The sequence below is a fragment of the Neofelis nebulosa genome, chromosome 13 (genome assembly GCF_028018385.1).
Source record: "Neofelis nebulosa isolate mNeoNeb1 chromosome 13, mNeoNeb1.pri, whole genome shotgun sequence".
Classification (NCBI taxonomy): Eukaryota; Metazoa; Chordata; class Mammalia; order Carnivora; family Felidae; genus Neofelis; species Neofelis nebulosa.
This window is the reverse complement of record NC_080794.1, coordinates 8,237,570-8,261,729: the sequence shown is the minus strand read 5'-3', so window position 1 is coordinate 8,261,729 and position 24,160 is coordinate 8,237,570. Positions and strand designations below refer to the sequence as shown.

Below are 24,160 nucleotides of genomic sequence, written 5' to 3'. Positions count from 1 at the left end.
ATTTCACTTGCATTTTCCTAATGAGCTATGATGTTAAGCATTTTATAAATGTGCTTGCTAGTCATTCATAGATCTTCTTTGGTAAGAAGATCTCAAATGCTCAAGAAGATCTCAGATGCTCAAATGCCTTGTTTATTTTTAATTGGGCTGTATGTACTCTTATTGTTGAGTTGTAAGAACTCTTTATATATTCTGAATACAAATCCTTTAGCAGGACTTCCCCTTATTTTCTACAAAGTCTACAAATATAATGTATGATATATAGGACATGACATAATTTATATGACATGTAAGTATTTTCTCCCAGTCTGTGGCTTTTCTCGTCAAAAGTTTCTTCATAGTTTCTTCTGAAGTACAAAAGGTTTTGCTGTATATAAAATGCAATTTATTGATCATGTGTTTTGGCTTTATATCTAAGAATTCTATACCTAATCCAAGGAGGTTTTAAAATCAGAGCAACAGATCATTTAAAAAATCTATTTAGTGAAATTATCAACCACCCCAAGTTCTTTGAATTGGTCTCTGTATTATCTGTATTAAAACCACTGTATCTGGTTTAATGCTGTTTAACTCACATGTTTAAGACGTTTAAAAGTCTGCTGAGGAGCAGGGGCACCTGGGTGACTCAGTCAATTGAGCGTCTGACTTTGGCTCAGGTCATGATCTCATGGTTCCTGAGTTTGAGTCCCACACTGGGCTCGCTCCTGTCAGCGCAGAGCCCAATTCAGATCCTCTGTTTCCCCTCGCCCACCCCTCCCCCACTCACACCCTCCCTCAAAAATAATAACCATTTAAAAACAAATAAAAGGATTATATTGGAATGCATTATCAAAATATTAAAAAAAAAAAAAAAAAGAGTCTGCGGAGGAATGAGGAGAGGAGAGCACACTACAAAGCGTGCCCAGGGAAGCCTGGGTGAGGCTAGGTGTCCTAGTCCACGCCAGAGAAGAACAGAATAACGGGGCAGAAACAGACTACCCGACGGTGGGTTCCCTGTCTCTGTCTTAGTAACCGCAGATATCTGCAGTAACTTGCACACGTCTTCAGTAAATACTACTAGATTAAACAGCCGAAACTGGTCCATGTGGCACTGCAGTACTTACAGCAGACAGCCACAGGAAACGGGTAAACAGACTGGCATAGAGCCACGGAGAGAACACGAGGCACCCTGCAGATGACGAGCACTTGGCATGGAAAAGCCTGGTTAGAGACTGAGCTTTATTGCCTATTCATTGCTTCACTCATTCAAAGAACATTTACCAGGTTCTGGGGAAAGTCTGAAAAATGGTGGGTAAATGAGAAGCCCGCCTCCAAGAAATGCAGGGTCTGGTGGAGAGGCCATCCTGTGATGACACAAACCAGGAAAGGAAGTGTCTACGCTGAGAGATACAGAAGGGGCGCGTGTCCACGAAAGGGGGCCTTACTGCGTCAGGGAATGTTTACTGAAACCGCAAATGTTTCCTGAGGGAGCGATCGGAGATGTAAGGGATGGGAACAGGGCCCAGAGAGGAACCTCCCAGGAAGAGGACACATAGAAAGCCCTGTGCTGGAAAGAAATATGCAAACAGGTGACTCAGAAAAGGCTAGTGTGATGGCAAGACAGAGAGAGAGTAGCCCTCCCATAGGATGAAGCTAGTTAGACGGGAGGCCAGACTTTGTAGACTTTTCTACAAATTAAGGCACTGTCTTCACCTAAAGATCGGTGGAAAGCTGCTTTAAAAGAATGTCAATTGTGGGGGTGCCCGGGTGGCTCAGTCGGTTGGGCCTCGACGTCAGCTCAGGTGATGATCTCACGGTTCATGGGTTTGAGCCCCCACCCCCATCGGGCTCTGTGCTGACAGCTCAGAGTCTGGAGCCTGCTTCGGATTCTGTGTCTCCCTCTCTCTCTGCTCATCCGTCCTCTCTCTCACTCTCAAAAATAAATAAACATTAAAAAAAAAAAAGAATGTAAATTGGGAGAATGACGCAGAGGCCTAAGTGTTCAGAAACGACCAGCTGGCTACCAAGCACGGAAGGAGAAGAGAGGAGAATGTATACATTTCCGCTGGACCCGTGGGGAGTGCATGCCACTTTCAGATGGTTAATAACGGTAGCTTAGGTTAATGTGGTACAGGATGCCGGTAGCACGGGAGGGGCTGGAGGGCTAATCGCATCATTAGCGATGGGAGAAAAGAAAGAAGTGGATGGACTAGAGGATCATTAGAAGGCCCTGGGTGAGGGGAAAGAGAAGCTTCGGAAGCAACTCTGAGATAGCTGGTGTGTGTTACAGGGGGCGCTTCACCATTCGAGGGGAAGAACGCTTTTTAAAATCCTGAGATTGGAGGGGTTAAACACATCACAAAGTTGGAGGTACACCTGCAATATCCAAGCAATTTGGCAACACAGTAAATTTTCTGTGCTGGATGCTTTGTTGGAACCGGGTATTATGATGGTGAATGAAAACGAAACAAAACAAAACATCACGGCCCCTACCTTCATAGAGCTTCCGGTCCAATAGTAAATATTAACGTATTAAATAACTCAGAAAGTAATACTAAAAATTGTGTTGAGAGCTATAAAAAATACTACAAGGTGTTATAAGAGAGAGTGGGGAGGTCATGGGGAAGGTCTCATCAAGGAAGTACATTTAAGCGTAACGGTGAGGAATGGGTAGGGAGGGGCCTATCTAGGAGTAAGGCAAAGAACTTTCCAGGCCAAAGGAACAGCATATAGGAGGCAGGACAAAATGTGAATGAGTGGAGGGAAGAAACCACGGGGCTGGAACAAGGGCAGGAATTAGATACACTGAGAAGTGGGAGGTGTCCGATCGCCCAGCGTTTATACAGACCCATGAGGCTGGAACATTTGATTAAATGCAGTGGGGAGCCACCGAACAGTTCTCAGCAACATGTATATGACTGCATCCGGGCAGCTGAGACCTGCCGCTGTGCACAGAATGAATTGGAAAATCCAAGTGGGGGGCGGGGGGGGGGCAGTGAGGAGATTCCCGTGACAGTCTAGGTGACACGTGATGATGGCTCAGACTGAGAGGAGTGCTGTGGAAATCGGGGAAGGGGAAAGAATGGAGATACACTTGGGAGGACCTGATGATGGGTTGGATGCAGGGATCAAACAAAAGGAGGAGTCCAGGATGACTCCTAAGTTTCTAGTCTATGCAGCAGGATGAGTGGAGATGCCATTCACAGGGGACGAAAGTCTGTAGGTCAAGGTGCCTCAGACGCAAACAGGGAAAATACCAATTGAAGAACGGGAGACACACAGGGCAGGTGTCTGGGGTACAGATGTACATCTAGGGAGTTGTCCGCACCTGTGTGGTATCTGTGTGGGAGGAGAATGCCCGAAGACTTTGCAACAGAGAGAAGACTGAGCCCAGGACTGAACAGAAAGAATCACAATATTTAGGGGCACCTGGGTGGCTTAGTCGGTTGAGTGTCCGACTTCAGCTCAGGTCATGATCCCACACTTCGTGGGTTCGAGCCCTATGTTGGGCTCTGTGCTGACAGCTTGGAGCCTGGAGCCTCCTTCAGATTCTGTGCCTCCTTCTCTGTCTCTGTCTGCTTGTGCTCCCTCTCTCTCAAATATAAATAAACAAACGGTAAGAAGAGTCACAATATTTAGAGATGGGGAAAACTGTTGCCAGCAAGAGACTGAACTAAAATAAGATACAAAACTAGAAGGGAAACCTGCTCTTTTACATTTTATTTATGTTTGATAGACAGAGAGAGACAGAGCACAAATGGGGGAGGGGCAGAGAGAGAGGGAGACACAGAATCCGAAGGAGGGTCCAGGCTCTGAGCTGTCAGCACAGAGCCCGACGCAGGGCTCAAACTCACAAACCGCGAGATCATGACCCGAGCTGAAGTCGGATGCTTAACCGACTGAGCCACCCAGGCGCCCAGAAAACATGCTCTTTTAAACAAAAATCACTCCTCTTCTCTTAACTGCTACTTGTCTCCCCTGGTTCCATATTGCTCCCCTTGGTGTCCCTGTGTCCCGATTCCTCATCTCATCCCTCGCTACATACATATGCAAACAAATCACATTTCCCAAAAATAATTTTAAGGAAAAAACTACTTGACCAGAAGGAAAACACTGTCATAGTCTTCCTCGATTTTTGTTGACTTCCAAAGAAAGATTCTTTTTTTTTATTTAAAAAAAATTTTTTTAACGTTTATTTATCTTTGAGACAGAGAGAGACAGAGCATGAATGGGGGAGGGTCAGAGAGAGGGAGACACAGAATCCGAAACAGGCTCCAGGCTCTGAGCTGTCAGCACAGAGCCCGACGCGGGGCTCGAACTCACGGACCACGAGATCATGACCTGAGCCGAAGTCGGCCGCTTAACCAACTGAGCCACCCAGGCGCCCCTTCCAAAGAAAGATTCTATGCAAGTATACACTATGTTGACTAAAAATCATTATAACTTTCACTTCCCAAACATAAGTCATTTATTCAATAATTAAGATCGGGGTGCCTGGGTGACTTGGTCAGTTTAGCATCTGATTCTTGGTTTTGGCTCAGGTCATGATCTCACAGTTTCATGGGCTCAAGTTCCACATCGGGCTCCGTGCTGATGGTGCAGAGCCTGCTTGGGATTCTCTCTCTCCCTCTCTCTCTACCTGTCCCCGACCCATGCATCTCTGTCTCTCAAAATAAATACATAAGCTTAAAAAAATTTAATATCTGGAATTCAGAAAATACTGGGAATAAATCAGAAACTAAGATTTTAGGAACACTGGTTAAATTGGGGACAGGGCTTGGCAGGCATGCTGTAACCACTGTGCCGTCCTGAGAGAAGGTGCCAGAAGTCTGCAGAACTCTACAGTACACAGACGACTATCAAATCTGACGTTGTCTTTTCTCAACAATTGGCACAACAACAACAAAAAATTCACAGAAGAGCATCCAAAATTCAAATTCACTTAAAATAACCCTTTAACCCCAAATAAGGGATATGCTGGAGTAATCTTTTGCTTCTCTGTTACTTGGCACTTCTCAGAATTCAAATGAATAAAGGGTTAATCACCCCCATGATATTCTTATGGCGTGTCAGACATGTAGTGCTCAAGGCTTCATCAGTATTCTACGATTTAGTCCCCACAACAATTCCACAAGGTAGATGCACTATGACCCCCATTTCAATGAGGGAAGAAAATCTAAGGTTCAGAAAAATCTAAGATTCCTTTAGAACAGCAAGTGCTTGAACCTATACCAACCAAAGTCAAAGTTGTTCTCACCTTCTTTGCTCTGAAGACTTTCAAACAAAGGACTAAAGAAAATACAGAAAGAAACTACTGTGCTTTCTCTAAACTACTGAGATTGGGCCAAACTTTGGAGAGGTGGGGCCTCTTCCGGTTCTAAGGTAAATTTTTAAAGAAATAGGTTAGGGGCACCTGGGTGGCTCAGTCAGTTAAGCATCTGACTTCAGCTCAGGTCATGATCTTGGAGTTTATGGGCTCGCCATTTGTGGGTTTGAGCCCTGTGTTGGGCTCTGTGCTGACAGCTCAGGGCCTGGAGCCTGCTTCAGATTCTGTGTCTCCCTCTCTCTCTGCCCCTCCCCAGCTCACATTCTGTATCTCTCTCACTCAAAAATAAATAAACACACTCAAAAAAATTTTTTTAAAGAAATAGATTAAATCAGCTCATTGTAAAACCATAAACTATTGAGAATTAGCTCATGAAAAAGGTCATTAGCATTCACCATGGGCAACAGCACCATGGTACATGCACTCTGATGATTAATCAAACCAGCCACCAATGGCTCTTAGGAATGAGATCAGATTACATGCAGTCAAACTCAACACACTAAATGCAAATACAGAGATTTCTCCACCTCACTGCTTCCCAGGATTCGCCCTTTGCAATAGCTGGCCGAGTTGCCAATCACTAAAATTATAGGGAGTGTACTGCAAATTTAACTAAATTATCTTCGACCATGACCTTTCAATAAAACATTTTGTTGTAAAAGATGGGCAAATGGTGAGCTGCTGTGAATTACTTATTGAAATGTACAAGCCTCTCATCAAGAATACAAAGGAAGGCAGGGCATCCCAAACCCGGGGTACACAGGTCACAGCCATGCATTATGCATTCTTTATCACCGGCACAAGCTGCAAATTTTTATCTTTGGTGGGTTCTCAACTTACCTGATTTGTATATATTTCCCTTTCTTTTTATTTTTTTATTTTATTTTTTTTAACTTTTTTTTTTTTTGAGACAGAGAGAGACAGAGCATGAATGGGGGAGGAGCAGAGAGAGAGGGAGACACAGAATCGGAAGCAGGCTCCAGGCTCTGAGCCATCAGCCCAGAGCCCGACGCGGGGCTCGAACTCACGGACCGCGAGATCGTGACCTGAGCTGAAGTCGGACGCTTAACCGACTGAGCCACCCAGGCGCCCCATATTTCCCTTTCTTTTTAAATCAATAGTAGAACCTAAACTCATTCTATGCCCAATATGTTAATTTCCATAATGTTAATTACTATCACATCTTTGAAGAAATATACTTGAACGCAAAACCTAGAGTGTGACAAGGTGGTTAAGTTTTATGTTCTGAATCCTTGGTAAAATCAGTTCAACGGAAGTAACTCCTTACCCTTCACAAAACTGAAACAAAAACAGACGCAGCATATAAGCCTACTATAAGCATGAATTAGAATAAGTGACCCATTTGAACAAATGTAGTCCTAGAGGGTCATTGAGGACAGAAAAGGAATAAAAGAAACATGATAGTGCTTTCAAAAATATTTTCTGAACTTTGCTGTATTAAAACGTAACATTATCCTCCCTCCTTTATTTTATACCACCTCATTCTTTCGTTTGCAATGGTTAAGTGGCACATTTCATGACAGCAATTGGCAAGAGTCACTGAAAAGCACATCTGCCGTTAAAGATGACATGCAAGGGGCGCCTGAGTGACTCAGTCAGTTAAGTGTCCGACTTCAGCTCAGGCCATGATCTCATGGTTCACGGGTTGGAGCCCTGCATTGGGCTCTGTGCTGACAGCTCAGAGCCTGGAGCCTGCTTCAGGCTTCAGATTCTGTGTCTCACTCTCTCTCTCTTCCCCTCCATCACTCGCTCTCTGTCTCCCAAAATGAATAAACATTAAAATTTTTTTTAATGTTTATTTATTTTTGAGACAGAGAGAGACAGAGCATGAATGGGGGAGGGGCAGAGAGAGAGGGAGACACAGAATCGGAAGCAGGCTCCAGGCTCTGAGCCATCAGCCCAGAGCCCGACGCGGGGCTCGAACTCACGAACGGTGACATCGCGACCTGAGCTGAAGTCGGACGCTCAACCGACTGGGCCGCCCAGGCGCCCCTAAAATTTTTTTTAAGATGGCAGGCAAACAGTCTACAGTAGCCTTTCTCAAAGTGTGGCAAATGGTCCTGAGGTATCCTCTGAAAAAAGATGGTGTAGCTCAGTAATTTGGGGAAATATAAATGGATTCCACCCCAATTTCAAGATTCATAGTACTGGAAAATCCATCAGTAAAAAATAAAAACTTATTTAATTATTTTAACTCGGCATCTTTAAAATGTGTTAGAGCAGTGTTTCTCAAACTATCTGTGATGAAGGACCAATTTTCTTTTAATTTCTAGTCTGTAGTGGTCTGATTCTCTGATAAAATACAAAAAAACTTGTCAGAGAAAATCATGTTTTTTTTTTTAATTTAAAATGTATGTATGTAGGTATGTATGTATTTTGAAAGGGGGGGGGGGGGAGAGAGAGAGAGAGAGAGAGAGAGAGAGAGAGAGAGAATCCCAAGCAGGCTCTGTCAGTTCAGAGCCTGATGCAGTGCTTGAATGTGGCTCGAACTCACAAACCATGAAATTATGACCTGAGCTGAAATCAAGAGTCGGACGCTGAACTGACTGAGCCACCCAGGTACCCCAAGAAAATTAAACTTTTTAAATGAAGACATAAAATACAAGCTTACATTTTGTAAATTATTTATAAATTACTGTTTATAAATTATTCAGTAAGACATAAAATTGCTCCCTTGAATTGGTATAAAAGTTTCTAAACACTTATTGTTAGTAGCTTTTCTTATCTTGTCACAAATCAATAACAATTTGTGACTGACCTGGTCCATGGCCCACACTCTGAGCACCACTATATCTGATCACAGAGCCCTTGTGTTCTGTAACACCCATCTGTAGAATGCTCTTTGGTAGATACTTTATAAAGACATAAAATGACAAGGTCAAAGTCTAATTCCCAACAAATATTGATCCAATCCACCTGTGCATTGTGAAAAGTTCTAACTTCAACGCTGAATTATAAACTATATCGATACCTTGTTTGTTCCACGTAAGGCAGATAGGAAAACAGGAAAAGTTAAGAAACTCACTTCAGGGTCTCAAGCGACATCTGCAAATTATAATTGCGTTCCTGCTCCGGTAGCTTGGAGAACTCCACCAGACACGGATGCTGTCTCTTATTGTCATCTCTAACCTGGAACAGGGCAGAAAATCCTCATGTAATAGTCTCCAATATCAGACACTAGCAACGGCAAGCCGTCTGTGTGGTGGAAAGTGGCAGGGGAAAGTGGAGGGGGAAAGTGGAGGGGGAAAGTGGAGGGGGAAAGTGGAGGGGGAAAGCAAGAAGGAAGCCCCAGCTCATCACCCTAGCAAATTCGCCCTGGAACCCCCCTGGCACATTAATGTTTGAGGTCAGTGGTAAAACTTGGCGTTCTCTGGGCCCCCTGTTCTGTTTGTCACAGTTCCTGGCCCCAGGTCCCATGCCTGCTCTACTCGGACACCCAGAGCTCGCCCCCTCAGCCCCCTCCCACATTTGTTTAAATCTTATTTTCTCAACCAGGTTTATCCTATCCACCTTCCCAATGCGGCCATCTGCCTGCTCACCCTACACTTTCTTTTTCTTCCATAACAAATTCCACCTGCTAAAAAATTCTGGTCTGCCGGACCGGAATCTTTACTGTATTGTCTATCTCCTGGCACTAGAAAGTAAGACCAAAGAAACGGGGATTTTGTTCTCTTTTGTTCTTTGCTGTATTCCCAGCACCTAGAACATGCCTGACACGTGACAGGCACTTAACAAATGTTTTGTAAATTGAAATGAATTCTATGTAAGAAGGTGCAGTGATGATTTAGTTTTCATGTATAGTCATTTTATGTGTTTAGAGCCAAACGGACTGGAGACGTCAATCAGCAGCATGACTGATCTTTGAAGATGGTTCCGGTTGTCAATCTCGCCTGCTGCAACCTCCAGATAACACAAATCATTCCTTCACCTTAACAAAATCAGCCTAATACAGGCACTTTTCACATTAATCCTTAAAAGTGTATATTAGCAATAAGAGTAAACAAAATTCAAGACTTTAGGAATCAATTAGTAAGAAATCTGTTCTAGATCCTGACATTACTAAATACTTCTTTTTTTTTTTTTTTAATCTTCTTGGAGACCCAAGTGACACGGGCATTGGTACATCGTAGCACTAGATGACAGTCATATGCTGTTAGGGTACAAATTACTCCATGGGAATAATTACCAGGTTCTAGAAACGCCACATAAAAAGTGTGCAAACGTGAGCAAAAATTGTTTTAAAAAACTCTTCAGGCATCACTATGTTAAAAATAACATATTGGTTTTTTCTTCCTAGTGGTCTTTACAAATGAACAGGACTTAGGCAAAAGCATATACAATATGTACTTGACTAAATGTGTGACTCTGGAAATGAAATCTAGAATCACAGGATTTTATATGAATTCTAACCATAAAAGTAGAAGTGAATGTGTCCAAGTCCTGATACTCTACTCCCCATTTACGTTATGTCCTCTTCCCCTCTACTATCTATACCAGAGAATAACACTACTGTCCTCTCAAAGGTCCAAGCTAAAACCAAAAATCTGCCCAGACTTCCCTCCCTCTCTTATCCACATCCGATACTTGAACTCTAAAACACGTCTTGCAATCATGTCTCTCCTTCCCCACTGCCAGGCACACAGTTGTGAAACTCACCATCTCCTACCTCAGGGACTGTTAAGAGCCTCGGCAGATCTTACAGTGCAAACAGTTCCAGACTAGAAGCTAGAAAATCTGGATCCCAGTCCTAGCTCCTGACAATCCCTGTGACTGCTCTCAAGGCCCTTCCCTCTGTGAGGACTCTCAGAGGAGACATCATCACCCGTAAAACTGAAATAACACATAGCCCAGCGCACTGTTGTGAAAATTTAATCCAGGAACCTGTGAGATTGTATGTGAAAATGGAAAGTGAAAATGTATTTATCTAAATAATACATAAATGTGAGGAAGTAGAGTATCATACAGCATTACCGCTAACATGGGGTATCATGCGGTATCACCACTAACACTAATCCTAAATGTTCTTTATTTAAAGCTCAATGCGATAGGGGCGCCTGGGTGGCTCAGTCGGTTAAGCGTCCGACTTCAGCTCAGGTCACGATCTCACGGTCCGTGAGTTCCAGCCCCGCGTCGGGCTCTGGGCTGCCGGCTCGGAGCCTGGAGCCTGCTTCCGATTCTGTGTCTCCCTCTCTCTCTGCCCCTCCCCCGTTCATGCTTTGTCTCTCTCTGTCTCAAAAATAAATAAACGTTAAAAAAAATTATTAAAAAAAATAAAAAAAAATAAAGCTCAATGCGATAAATTACGACAGAATGAATACACCTATTTCTATATTCAGTCAAAGAAAGTACAATCTTTGGGATATTTAGACTAATAACATTATACAAATAAAAGTATTTCCACAGTCCTGCTAAAAATAAGTCTAGGATACATGGAATCGCATAGGAAGTGCTTTTTCTCCTTAATCTAAATTCTACTGACAAACTATAAACGCAGATCTTTACATACGAAGTTGGAAATATATTCAATCATTGTATCTCAGCCTATTTTCCACCTATGAAATCAACTATGACCCTCTGCCCACAGGCTCCGTACTGACCGCTACACACAGTTAAAACTAAAAGAAGTAAAACACCAGGGAGGGGAAAAGAAAAATGACTGATTTCTTTTCATTTTCAGCTTTCACTCTCAATTTCAATGAGGTTTTGTTTTTTTTTTTCCAAGTGGCTTAGAAATCAATGCTTATTGTCTGTATATGTTAACCTTGATTTAAAAATATAACTTTCAGCCTAAAGAATGACAACTTTTCAATTGTCTATGCAAGCAACCCATCCTTCAACAGACACGCCAATAATGTTGTCCCCTCTCGTAATGAAAAACTGGACAAAAACTAATATGTAAGGGGAAAAATCAATCTAATCGATTCATGTTGCCACATAGCAGGATGAGTGAGAAAAAGTTAGGTTTTCGGAAAGATGTATTAACAAGTCTGAAAATAAATTTCAAAATTACTTACCGGACCATACTGCCAGCCAAGTTCAATTTTATTCATAACCCAGAGTTCATGGATATTCTCTGCCAGTTTTTCTCTTATTCTCTCCAGGTGAGGAGGTAACACAATCTAAAATTACAAGAAAAGAAAAGGAAAGAGAGAGAGAGAGAGAAAGAGAGAGAGAGAGAGAGAGAGAGAGAGAGAGAGAGAGAGAGAGAGAGAAAGAAAGAAAGAAAGAAAGAAAGAAAGAAAGAAAGAAAGAAACATATCAGAAACAAATGCAATAAAACAGTGCTAACTATCCTCACAGTGAGCTGAACCAAATAAAACCATCATAAACCATCAAAACTAATATAACGAGGTTCTAAACATTCTAATGTAGTTATTAAAATATAATTAGGTATAGCTAAACATTTTTTAGGTAATTTGGAGACTTTGGGTGGGACAGCTTATGTTTCCAAGGGAATATATGAGAAGTTGGGAAGAAGGAAAAGAGAGTGTTGGTGGGGGCAGTCACCATTAAGAAAGATGCCTTCATAGGCGTGGGATATAGCTACCAAAGTGTGCATCACTTAAAAGAGAAATCACCTCGAACTTCTTAAACCAACCTGGCCATTCCCCATAGGCCAGAATGAAGGCGATTCAGTGGCCAAAGGATAATCCATAGGCTCTCTGAGTCTGTACATATCTGGTTGTAGTGATGTATGTTTTCCCTTAACTCTCATTGGTTTCCAAGTATGAGCTTCTAAGGGAAAACTATCTTTACATGCTCTCATTAAAATGAGGACGTTTAGGGGTGCCTGGGTGGCTCAGTCAGTTAAGCACCCTTCAGCTGAGATCATCACCTCACGTTTCATGAGTTCAAGCCCCCGCTGGGCCCTTGGCTGTCAGCGCAGAGCCTGCTTCAGATCCTCTGTCTCCCATTCTCTCCCCTTCCCCCACTTTCTCTATCAAAAATAAATATTTTAAAAAGAGAAAGTTTAATGACCTCTTCACAAAGAACACGAATGGTTTTCAAGGAGAGGGCTTGGTTGTTCACGTCTGGTGACGCACTTCCGTGTCACCCCACAGCCAGTCCCCTCCACTAACAGAGGGCAGGCGATTGCCCACAACGTTCGCTGATGAGGCAGTTGCCCCAGAAATGCAGGCTGCCACTGCTCCCTTTCCCCACAACAGTAGAGATACTCTAGGTCTCGGGAAATCCTCAATGTGTTCTCACCGCAGAATCCAACCGTCCCTCCCGGCCCAGTTCCATCCTCCTAATCGTGTTTACTACCACACTTTGGAAGCACCACACCTATCCTGCCACCGTGCAGCCAGAAACAACACACAGTAAGCTTTAGGCATGAACAAAGCTTGCTCCTTTTACTAAATAATATAAAAATTCAGCATGACGAGACAGAAAAGAGGATGCCAGGAGCTAAGCAAGCGTTCGCCAAACAAGTGGACCCTCTGAGGCCTGGTATTAATTCTACTTCAGGATCTAGAAGCAATCCCTTGGATCTTCGAAAGTAATACAAACTTTGAATATCTAACTAACCTTATTGAAGTTACTTCAGTGTCAAGATAGAGCCATATTTAGTTAATTCATTGTCTGTGTTGGGATATGTACACATGTATGAAACAGAAAAGCAAGAATGAAGGCTAATATTTCTTGGGTGCCTGTTTGCAAAGTATTGTGCTAACGTGTTATTTATTAACCATACCCTTAGGATCCTAATCGACGAGGGGAGTAACTTCCTCAAGGTCCCAAAGAAAGCATTTGACCCTGGGTGCTATGACTCACTTCAAAGCCCACAATCTCAATCTCGACCTAAGAAAAATTGCTTTAAAAATTGCTTTAAAATAATAGTGTATCGAGATGGGAGGAGAAATTTAAAAAAACTACACCCTAAAATTAGCATCCATTACCTCCAGGTGTGACCCACATTAGAGCATCAGGAAATCAATGTAGTGGCTTGAGACCACCCTTAAAAAAAATAGAATCAAATCAAACAGAAAATAGATGAGAGGAAGTAGTAAAGGTAAGCATTGTTTTTATGAAATGTGCTTCAATTATACACATGAATCGTATGACTGTCAGATGCATTCCTGAGGGTTGCGGACAAAAGCGTCGGAAAACCATGGCACATGAGAACAGTACAACAGTGTGGCGGTACAAGTGGCCGCCATTACACCTGCTCCGCGTACCTGGCTGGTGTCCACAGGGATTGGTGTGAAGGCGGCCTGCGTCAGGGAAACCGTGGGGCCCAGCAGGTCTCGGGTGTAAGTTCTTTCTTGCTTGTATTCTCTGCTGTGTTCCACTTTCAACTTCTCTTTTGGCAGAACAGCTTCATAACAAGGAGCGTACCCAGGTGGAGGAAGGAATTTAAATTCTCCATGTCTCCCCCCAAGCAGAAAGCGTACCCTAAAAAGGATGCGTGCCAGGGTCAGTGACAGCTCTGGTGTGTATAGCAAGTCGCCTCATCAGCAAAAGACGAGGAGTAAATTCTCAGCACAAAATTAACTTTATCACACACCACACTTTTCCCCCAAGCACCATCATAATGTGGGTACCATAGAGCCTAAGAGCCTCTAAGCACAAAAGATAAAATGGGATCACAGGAAAAAATGGATTAAACGATGTTGCTGGGTCAGGGAAAACTATCATTCACTGAAGAAATAGCAAGATCACACACAACAGACTCCTTTGGGAATGAAATGCCTGTACACAGTAATGGGTCACTGAATGCCTCAAGGGGCCAAAACAGTCAACTGAGAAAGAGGAGACATTATCTAAATATCTATGTATTTTCAATTACAGGACTGGGTGAGGTCTGATTTAAAAAAAAAAAAAAAAAAAAGTCCCTTTCCAGCGTCCAACTTCTCCGTGAAATTCCTTAAAGGGAACTCAAATGATATTTCATGTGTAAAAGAAAGAAGGTAACCTTATTTCTTATTCGACGACAAAAAAGTCTTACTAAAATCTTTTATACATCGAAATGATTATATCAAAAATAATTTAATCCAAGTTCCATTGAACAACACTTTTCGAAGCATAGCTAAATGATGGGGTGCTCAGCTTACAAAATAAAATCAGGGGTGCCTGGGTGGCTCAGTCAGGTAAGCATCCGACTTCGGCCCAGGTCATGATCTTACAGTTCATGAGTTCGAGCCCTGCGTCCGGCTCTGTGCTGACAGCTCAGAGCCTGGAACCTGCTTCAGATTCTGCGTCTCCCTCTGTCTCTCTGCCCCTCCCCTGCTTATGCTTTGTCTCTCTTTCTCTCAAAAATAAATAAACATTAATTTTTTTTAAAAAAAGGAAAATCAAAATTTCCTTTTCCTTGCAATTTTTTTTCTAATTTCTCTGCTTCAGTTCTAGGCCACAAATAACAGGAATAATAAATTAGTAAATAAAATAAAAAGCAAAGAGCAAAAAATGAGGACAACTAAAATTTTTAAACTAAAATTTTTAAATTTTAAAAATTATAAAAAGAAATATAATTTGTATGAATACACCAGCAAAGGTCACTGGTGTGTGGATAGCTAATAATTCATGCTTTCTCTGTCCCCTCTTCAATATGGTGCTTCTGTAACCATGAATTATTCATGTGGATAGAATTCAAATGGAAAGAATAACCAGAATAACTCGATGGGCAGTCGTAATAAGAGAGCCATTCTCATCAGTTAGCTATATGCATATATTAATAGGTGACAACGTGGCCCCTTATCACAACAGACCGATGCTTGTTAAAGTGTTCTTTGTAGAACTCCAAAGAATTATCATTTATCTCTTTCCATCTGGTAATAGCAAGAAGGCAGAAAGTTAGAAGAAACCATCTTGACCCAGCTGATCACAGGAAGATAATTTACAAGTGTAACAGGTAGAGGGTAACACAGAGGAGATATCTCAACCTGATGAAAAAAAAATCCATTTAGTTTCTGTAGAATCAGGGGGTTTGGAGTAGGGTGGGGGAAGATGATGACAAGAAAAGAAAAACTGATGAAAATAAGTATAAGAAAATAAGTGGTACTTTCTTACATAATATAGTTCATTTTCCTTTATTAAATAAAAAGTAAACTTAAATTGCCTTGAAATATTCCAGAACACTATTTGGGAGAGGTTTAGCAGATGGCTCCGTCTAAATGGCAGAATAGGTGGACAGAGCATTCAGCCCCTCGAGATGCCCCTCTGGGGTGAATCTTACCTCTTCTTCCAAGGCACTAGCAAAATGCCCCGGGGGCAGATGCCCCAGGGGTGAGAGAGAAGGTTAGGGAAGTGTGGGTGATGGCAGTACAGAGTCTTCTGTCAAAGAATGAGAAGTCAAAAGGGACACAGACCAAAAAACACACAGAAATACTAACTTTATTCCTGCAGAGAAACTAACAACTGGAAAGAAGAGGCCATCGATGTTGAAATTCTCAAACATTCCTTGAACAGGTTGCCCGTTAATTCGGAATGAGATGCTTGGGGCGCTCAGATCTAAACAGCAACTGATGACATCGTCAGTTCTCAAGAGATGTTGATTCGGTGAGCTTACAGTACGTGCAATACAACCTATGGAGGAAAAACAGTAACAGAGGTGACTTCTTTTTTTTTTTTTTTTTTTTTCCTCACAGCATCATCTTCAGAGCCAAAGATCTGAATCGGTAGTGACAAATCAATGCACAATACTGGAAGGGAATAAGTCTTGAATGCATATTAATGTTATATATTAAATCTTTTGTCCAAAAGCTGTTGCTTTTTGGGGGGAGCCATGCTGCTATCTTTACTATAAAACGGGCCTTCTCATATGCAGAGAATTCTGCATGGAGATGAATGGCATTTGATGCACAAATCATCTCAGAGCTGATAACATGATGATGTCAGAGAAAAAGCTCCAGGGAGAGATCTGAGTTCAAACAGATGTTTTACAAACTACCATCTGTATGACCATCAGCCCATTACATAACCTCTGTAGACCTTGATTTCTTATAAAGCCAAATGCCATAACCTTGCAGAGTTGTAATAATGATTAAATCAATGGTTTAAAAGAACACTAGGACTTGCATGTCAGTCCCCTTGCCAAATATTAAATCCCCTTTGTTTTATAAAATAAAAATATATGAGGATAATGAAAGCAGAAAATGTGTTCATTCGTGCACTGTTTGCTGAGAGGCAAGTATATACCAACTGGTTTGTTTTTACAATTGATTTCACACAAGATCTTGGTTGGCTTCCTAAATACAGCAGGATGCAAGTTGAGGCGTGAAATGATTATTTGATAAATGTCATTTCCTGCCCCAGCCAACCTGTGGCCTACGCTCATTCTTGACTATGTCAAAACTCCTTTGCTAATTAGTCTCCGTGGGCACACAGGCAGACAAGAAGGTGAGGCTTTCTCAAATACAAATGCTCACAAATGCATACAAAATTTCCCAATTTGAGCAAAGACAAAAATAGATGTCATGATACAAGATTTGCATTTTTATAAGACCTTTTTTGAATTTCCAGCATGCCAAATTTTTTACCAGCAGCATATCTGAAATGCCACCGGCAGAAGATATAGACTTTTTAAATTTTGTGTAAGTTTTGACTTTTATCAGTAATCAAATCTGCAAGCAATAAATTCATTATCAAGTGGTACTTTTAGAATTCCCTAAAGAGAGCTTTTCAATGTTTATTTATTTTTGAAAGAGAGTGACAGAGAGAGAGCGTGAGCACGGGAGGGGCAGAGAGAGAGGGAGACACAGAATCCAAAGCAGGCTCCAGTCTCCAAGATGTCAGCACAGAGCCCGATGCAGGGCTTGAACTCCCAAACTGTGAGATCATGATCTGAACCGAAGCTGGATGCTTAACCAACTGAGCCGCCCAGGTGCCCCAAGGGAGCTTTTTAAAAACATCATATAAAAGCAATGTAACTCACGTCAAAAGATCTACACCCTTCTTTGTATCAAGGTGAAAATGTTATTACACAGATATTTACTATACACCAAATATACTGCTCAGACTGAGGGATATTATTATGCTAATGCTGAGGACTAAAGGTCACCATGGCAAACTCTCTTGTGATGCCTGAAACAAAAAGGAAAGACAGAGAGGATCACTAGTGCACAACCTGAGGTCCACAATTTAAATGGCACTCACACTGTTGAATCCACTGGGAAGCATTTTCAGGTTTAATGTAAGCAAACCTATCATATCCATATTAGAACTACATTCCTGTCCTCCGCATTAGCCACAAAGGAAGACAGCAGCAGTGTGATTTACCGGTCCTGGATTAGAAATCTGTACCCATCTTTCTCCTCCACTCTTCTATGACATTCCTCCACACTTCCGTATTTAAATGCTCCGAGACTCATCTCACTTTTGGCCCTCCCTTACAAACACTTGGGACTTGGATGCCGAAAACCCAGTTCTGCATTCACAGAATGTAGCAACTCTGTGCAAAGTTTAAATTGGAAAAGAATAAGTGAAGACACAGCTCCAAACTTTTGCTGATGAGCCCAATTCTCATTCCAGAAAACGTCACCAGTCTTTAATTACAGAAAGTTGAGTGGTAGAGAACATGCTCTATACCAGAAATCACAGATTTAATTCTACTTTCACTATTAAAAAGAATAGGAGCGTAACCCCAAGAAAATGATCTGAATTACTATGACTCTGACCTTAATAAATCAGTCAGAAGCCAACTGATTTAGTTTTGTCTTTGTTGACTCTGAATCTAAAATTAAGAAAGCATTTAAGGGACGCCTGGGTGGCTCAGTCGGTTAAGCATCCGACTTCAGCTCAGGTCATGATCTCGCAGTTAGTGAGTTCGGGTCCCGCATCAGGCTCTGTGCTAATGGCTCAGAGCCTGGAGCCTGCTTTGGATTCTGTGTCTCCCCTCTCTCTCTGCTCCTCCCCCACTCACGCTCTGTCTCTGTCTCTCAAAGATGAATAAATGCTAAAAAAAAAAAAAAAAAATTAAAAAAGGAAGCATTTAATATGGCTGGTGTCAGAGAAATTTCTGCCTGTGCTCTCTTCTAGGATTTTTGATGTGTCAAGTTTCACATGTAGGTCGTTAACCCATCTTGAATTTATTTTGTATCTGGTGAAAGAAAGTGGTTTAGTTTCACTCTTTTGCACGTAGCTGTGTGGTTTTCCCAACACTATTTGTTGAAGAGGCTGTCTTTCTCCCATTGCATATTCTTTCCTGCTTTGTTGAAGATTAAGTGACCATATAATTATGGGTTCATTTCTGGGTGTTCTCTTCCGTTCCACTGATCTATGTGTCTATTTTCGTGCCAGTACCATATAGTTTTGATCACTACAGTTTTGTAATATGGCTTGAAGTCTGGAACTGTGATATCTCCAGCTTTGCTTTGCTTTTCCACGATGGTTTTGGCAATTTGGAGTCTTTCCTGATTCCATACACATGCCAGGATTTTTTTTCTTCTAGTTCTGTGGAAAAAATGCTATTGGTATTTTGATAGTGATATCACCGAATGCGATTGCTTTGGGTTGTACAGATATTTTAACAATATCCGCTCTTCCATTCCACGAGCATAGAATGTCTCTCCATTCGTGTCATCTTAAATTTATTTCATAATTTTTACAGTTTGCAGAGTACAGGTCTTTTATTTCTTTGGTTAGCTTTATCTTACTGCTTTTGGTGCAATTGTAAATGGGACTGTCTTCTTCATTTCTCTTTCTGCTGCTTCATTACTGGTGTGCAGAAATGCAACAGATTTCTACATGTTGATTTTGTATCCTGCGACTTTACTTAATTCATGTATCAGTCGTAGTATTTTTCCTGGTGGAATGTTTCAGGTTTTCTATATATAATATTATGTCATCGGCAAACAGTGAAAGTTCGACTTCTTCCTTACTAAGGTGGATGCCTTTTATTTCTTTTTGTTGTTGACTGACAGATCCCAGTAGCTGAAAAAAACCCACACCTTTCAACTACAGGCAAGACACAGTGCGTACTTCCTTGCCATTTAAAAAGCAATTGAATGTTTTCTCCTGATATAAAGGTTCAAATGATTTTCTCCTGAACTTCTACAACCTATCCTCCTTTCAGTGATATATGTTCACAGGTTCACTGAATATTTTTGTTGTTGTTGTTGCTGCTGTTTTATTTAACAGAGACTGCATAATAAAAAGTATAATGCATCACAGGTCAATTCCATGAGCACTGGGTTCTTTTTGTGTGTTGAAAGAAAAAGCTTCAAGCTAAATGCAAAAATGAAAATGGTAAGGTGGCATTATACGGCTAAAATAATTAGAACCAATTCAGCATTGTTTTATCAGAGTAATCTCCCCTCTCCCCTAATCTCTGTGTACTGGGAAAACAAGTTAACACGTTTCATTCATTCACCTGAGTACCCAAGTCATGCGGAAGCATACCAGGAAGTAAAGAGAGAAGATAGTAAAACTGAAGGGTGAGAGTGAAAATGTATTATGAGAGAGACATTACCCCTGTTTTATGTTTGTTAGGCCTTCTGCACTTAGTGGTCATTGCCTTCGTATGGTCAGCAGGAAAAGCATACTACAGGAACAGAAGCTCTGACTACAGTCGGGCCAGAACAATCAACTGCGTGTCAAGACAGGCGCACTGCTCCCTGGGCCCCAACTACAGGCCCCCACGTTAGGATGAAAAATCTCAGCCAAGCTCCTTACTTGACAGAGAAAACCCTGAAATGCCTGCATTTCCCTTGCATTGACAAATATTTTCTGCCACTTGATATAACTAGTACTCAAAGACTAAGATGTTATTTTTTTATTTGTTGTTGCTTAAGATGTTCTTTTTCTTCAGTTATATTTTTGCACTCCTAAATGTGGTATCCTGAAAATAATCATGCCTGCCACTTATAGACATATGCTTGTTTATAAATAGAGAAATTCAGAAAGGTATTTCAAAATTTAACGGGGGACGCCTTTAGGAAGTAGATGTGAAGGGAAGGACATATTAGGGACTTTTCACTTCTGTACTATTTGAGTTTTTGATCATGTATTAATTTTATACTAAATCTTAAAGACTCCAAAAAAAAAATATCCGAAATGCAGCTTCAGGTCTTCCAGACTACTAAGCTACTGGCACTGAATAAAGGAAATAAATCAGTAAGTATTCATGACAAACTACAGCTGCACAAAGTGCTTTGATTCACAAACCCATTACCATAAACTCTTAGATTTAATTCAACTTTTAAGTTTTTATAAGCTAACAGAACTCTAAAGCATTAATAAATGAATATCATGTTTAATGTACATTCAACCATCCAAGTTCAGGTTGACAGCTGGTGAAATGAACTATCTATTTATTTTTAAACAGTTCCACACAAAGTGTCATTTGATTATAAACTGACTCCTTGGGGCGCCTGGCTGGTTCAGTCTATTAAACTTCTGACTTTGGCTCAGGTCACGATCTCATAGTTCATGAATTTGAGTCCCGCATTGGGCTCTCTGCTCTCAGCCCAGAGTCAACTTCGGATCCTCTGTCCCCCATTCGCTCCCTGCCCCTCCCCCGCTCGTGCTCTTTCTTTCTCTCTCAAAAATAAATAGATGCTAAAAATAAATAAATAAGATAATAAAAATAAACCAACTCCTCACAATACACTTCACAGATGATGGATTCCTGACATAACATTATTTACCAGGAGGTGGAACTTAGTCTATTTCTCCCAATTATTTTCTGGGATCTGTTCTTTGGCTTTTATATCGGAAGCTGAAGCTTTGCACACACCTGCTAAAGCAAGTAGGAAACACATACATTTGGTTTTTTTTTTTTCTTTTTTGCACTTGATTTGTGAATCAAACCCCACTTTTCTAACATACTGTTCATCAACAGTACAGTCTTTTGGAAATGTACTATAATTGTAACAGTTTTCTTTCTCTCCCTCTGAGTTTAACATTCTCACTCATTGTTTCCATGTTAAATTTCTTTTTAATTTTTTTTAACGTTTATTCATTTTTGAGACACAGAGAGAGGCTGTGAATGGGGGAGGGGCAGAGACAGAGAGAGACACAGAATCCGAAGCAGGCTCCAGGCTCCGAGCTGTCAGCACGGAACCTGATACGGGGCTCAAACCCACAGATCCTAAGATCTTGACCTGAGCCGAAGTCGGACGCTTAACCGCCTGAGCCACTCCCAGGCGCCCCTCCATGTTAAATTTCTGAATAATAAACGTATTTGATTATACACACAGCACCGATAGCTTTTGGAAACACAGAGCAAGGGCAACAGATTTCTCATGCGGATGCGGGGGGAAGACACAGAGGGTGCTGACCTGACCAGAGGTGAAGGCCATCAAATCCGTAGGAAAAGAGATCATCTCCAACTCCATTGCCACCCCACTCCTCACCGCCTCCAGGGTAGGGAGAGTACCCTTCGGTGGACGCCCAGCCCACCCTCAGGTGAGTGGCTTCGGCAGTCACGAACGGCTCCGTGTGGTCCACCATCAGCTCATAATACCACTTCTTATACTGGGCGGACCCTTCACTGACGCCCAGAAAAATATTGGGTCTCATGCTTTTAAAGAGAGACAAACAGCACATGAGAAACTCCGGACAAACCTTTCTCCAAGATGCAATATGTTAAATATATGTTTTCCTTCAGTACTACAAAATTACTAAGTCACTGATTCGGTAGGCGGTGACAGCCAGCCTTAGAGTTAACAGTCGGCAACTGGTGTTTGCTTTTCGGATTACTTGGAAGTATCGCTCAGGAGTCTAAGATTATTGTTTCTTCATTGCTTTTCTGCATATTTCATATCACTGATCATGTTCAAGATGGGACACTCAGTATCACAGGCCTTTTGGATCCATGGCATTATTAATTCAGGACACTTAGACATTTTCCCTAACTAAGCTCTGTGTCAGATAGGGAACGAGGCTGAAGCAAGCCATCTTGTTGGTAAAGGAACCAGAGTGATAATCAGCTTTGTTGTTCTCTATGCCTCGCTGAGAGCAGAGGAATTTCTAGGGAGTTGCATTTAATTCTGCTTCCTGAGGGACTTAGACCCTATGTGAACGGTAAAGATTAGCGACAATCTCAGGAAATACCTCTCAATAACAGCATGTCTATTATACAAGCAGCCACTCAGAAAGTTCTTAAATCACTTGTGTTAAAAAACACAATATAGAAATATACACCAAACCCTACATTTTTGTTTCAAACAGGGTAAGGTGGGGGATAGTTCCCAGATAGCTGCTAGATACAGTATATCAAAATTATTACTATCACACACACTATTTTCTTAATTGTAATCTGTATTATTATTATTATTATTATTATTTTTATTATTATTATTATTTTTATTATACTTTGTATAAGGAAGGCAGCATGGCTTGGTGTTTAAGAGCTCAGTCTCCAGAGTTAGACTTGAGCTCCATTTCCAGTCCAACATTTTAATCTACGGAATGCACATAGCGGTACCCCACTGGACTAGTTGAACCTAGTACAAACACGGTGTGGAATACATAGAAAGTCCATGGAATAGTGTCTGGCATACAGCAGTCAAGGGATGTGTGATAACCCTGGAGGGAATGTCTAACCAAAAACGCAACTTCATTTTTTTTTATGGTATTTATCATATGTTGGACATCCCAATTCAACTTTTTTACTATACACAGTGGCCACTTCAACACTGGCATCGAAGTGTAGTGTTTTTGTTCATATTCTAAGAAAGCACAAAACATAAGTATATACAACTCTGTCCCTGTATAAAGGCCAGCCTGCTCCCAAGGACATCAGTGAGAACCATGAGAGTGGATGAAAGCTTACATCTTTGGGGTAAATGCATATTCTGCTTGGTTCACCTATTATGATTATGATTATGATTATGATTATGATTATGATTATGATACCATCTGACTGATAGAAAAACTGCACTATTCGCTGGGGGAATACGTAAAATATCCTAATAAAACAAATGGACCGTACGATGCCTTAGCTATAGAGCCAGAACATGAATCGCTCTGTTATGCCGCCTATTTGGTGACGTTGTCCTTGTGAATCTACCTGCTAACGTGGTTTACAAGACGTGTCTGCAGAAGCAGATCTCTTCCCGGCAGCAGATTGTCGCAGATGAGATGCTGGTTGGAACGGACCGCTACTCCGTGGCAGACGCAGAGAGAGCACAAGACGTCCAGAACCTGAAAAAAAGCAATCACTTCCAGCTGACTAAGTCCCTTCTCAGATTCAAGTACCCCAGCACTTTTTGTGAACACAAACACATTCCCTCTGACCCAGCCGTTTGAGCATGGCAGCCATGAGTCCACTCACAAGTGGACTTTACAAGTTTCTCTTACATACCAACTGAGAATTGCATGGTGCCCCACTGGTGCTAAAAAAAATAAGCGCTAAATAATATTTTGATTGCAATTGAGAAATGAAAAATACTCATGAATCACTTGAAACACCTTTTATAAGTTCTCTTATTTTAAAAATGTATTTAAAAGTATGCCAGAGTTCATTCATGGCAGTAAAATGCTTCCCTTACCTTGTGGTTTCTTCCATGCTTGTCTAAAAGGGAGATTATGGATTTAATGTGTCCTTCTTTGATAATATTTAGGGCTTCTGGACTTTCTACTAACACACAGTGCAAAACTTCAAGAATACCTAAAGAGAAAATCAAGAAAGAAAATATGATTAAAGAGTCTGCGATGAGCAGTGTCTTGCCTTTCCTTCATGTGTTCATTCTGCAAAATGTAATTATTACGCACTCAATGTGCTTGTCACAAGGCACTGTGATAAGGGACAGGTGATGTTTGTGACAGGGGACTGATGACTAAAGATGATGAAGTCCTAGTTTAATGAGGAAAAGCCAGTGTTAGCAGAGTAAGCAGGTAACTCTGCCTGGGGAGGTACAAAAGAAAGCATCCTTAAGTCGAGCCTCAGAG

General features: G+C 41.4%; 1 protein-coding gene across 4 annotated transcripts in view; it reads right to left on the bottom strand.

Moving 5' to 3' along the window:
- Positions 1-24,160, bottom strand: part of RYR2 (ryanodine receptor 2) — a 768,107-nt gene that overhangs the window by 315,701 nt on the left and 428,246 nt on the right. For all 4 annotated transcript variants that reach the window (XM_058696266.1, XM_058696262.1, XM_058696264.1 and 1 more), the window contains 7 exons: positions 23,761-23,879; positions 23,280-23,413; positions 21,547-21,788; positions 15,661-15,853; positions 13,507-13,723; positions 11,341-11,445; positions 8,352-8,455 (listed from right to left, as the gene is read on the bottom strand). In XM_058696266.1, the coding sequence (XP_058552249.1) occupies positions 8,352-8,455; positions 11,341-11,445; positions 13,507-13,723; positions 15,661-15,853; positions 21,547-21,788; positions 23,280-23,413; positions 23,761-23,879 (1,114 nt within the window). The remainder of the gene's footprint in view (positions 1-8,351; positions 8,456-11,340; positions 11,446-13,506; positions 13,724-15,660; positions 15,854-21,546; positions 21,789-23,279; positions 23,414-23,760; positions 23,880-24,160) is intronic.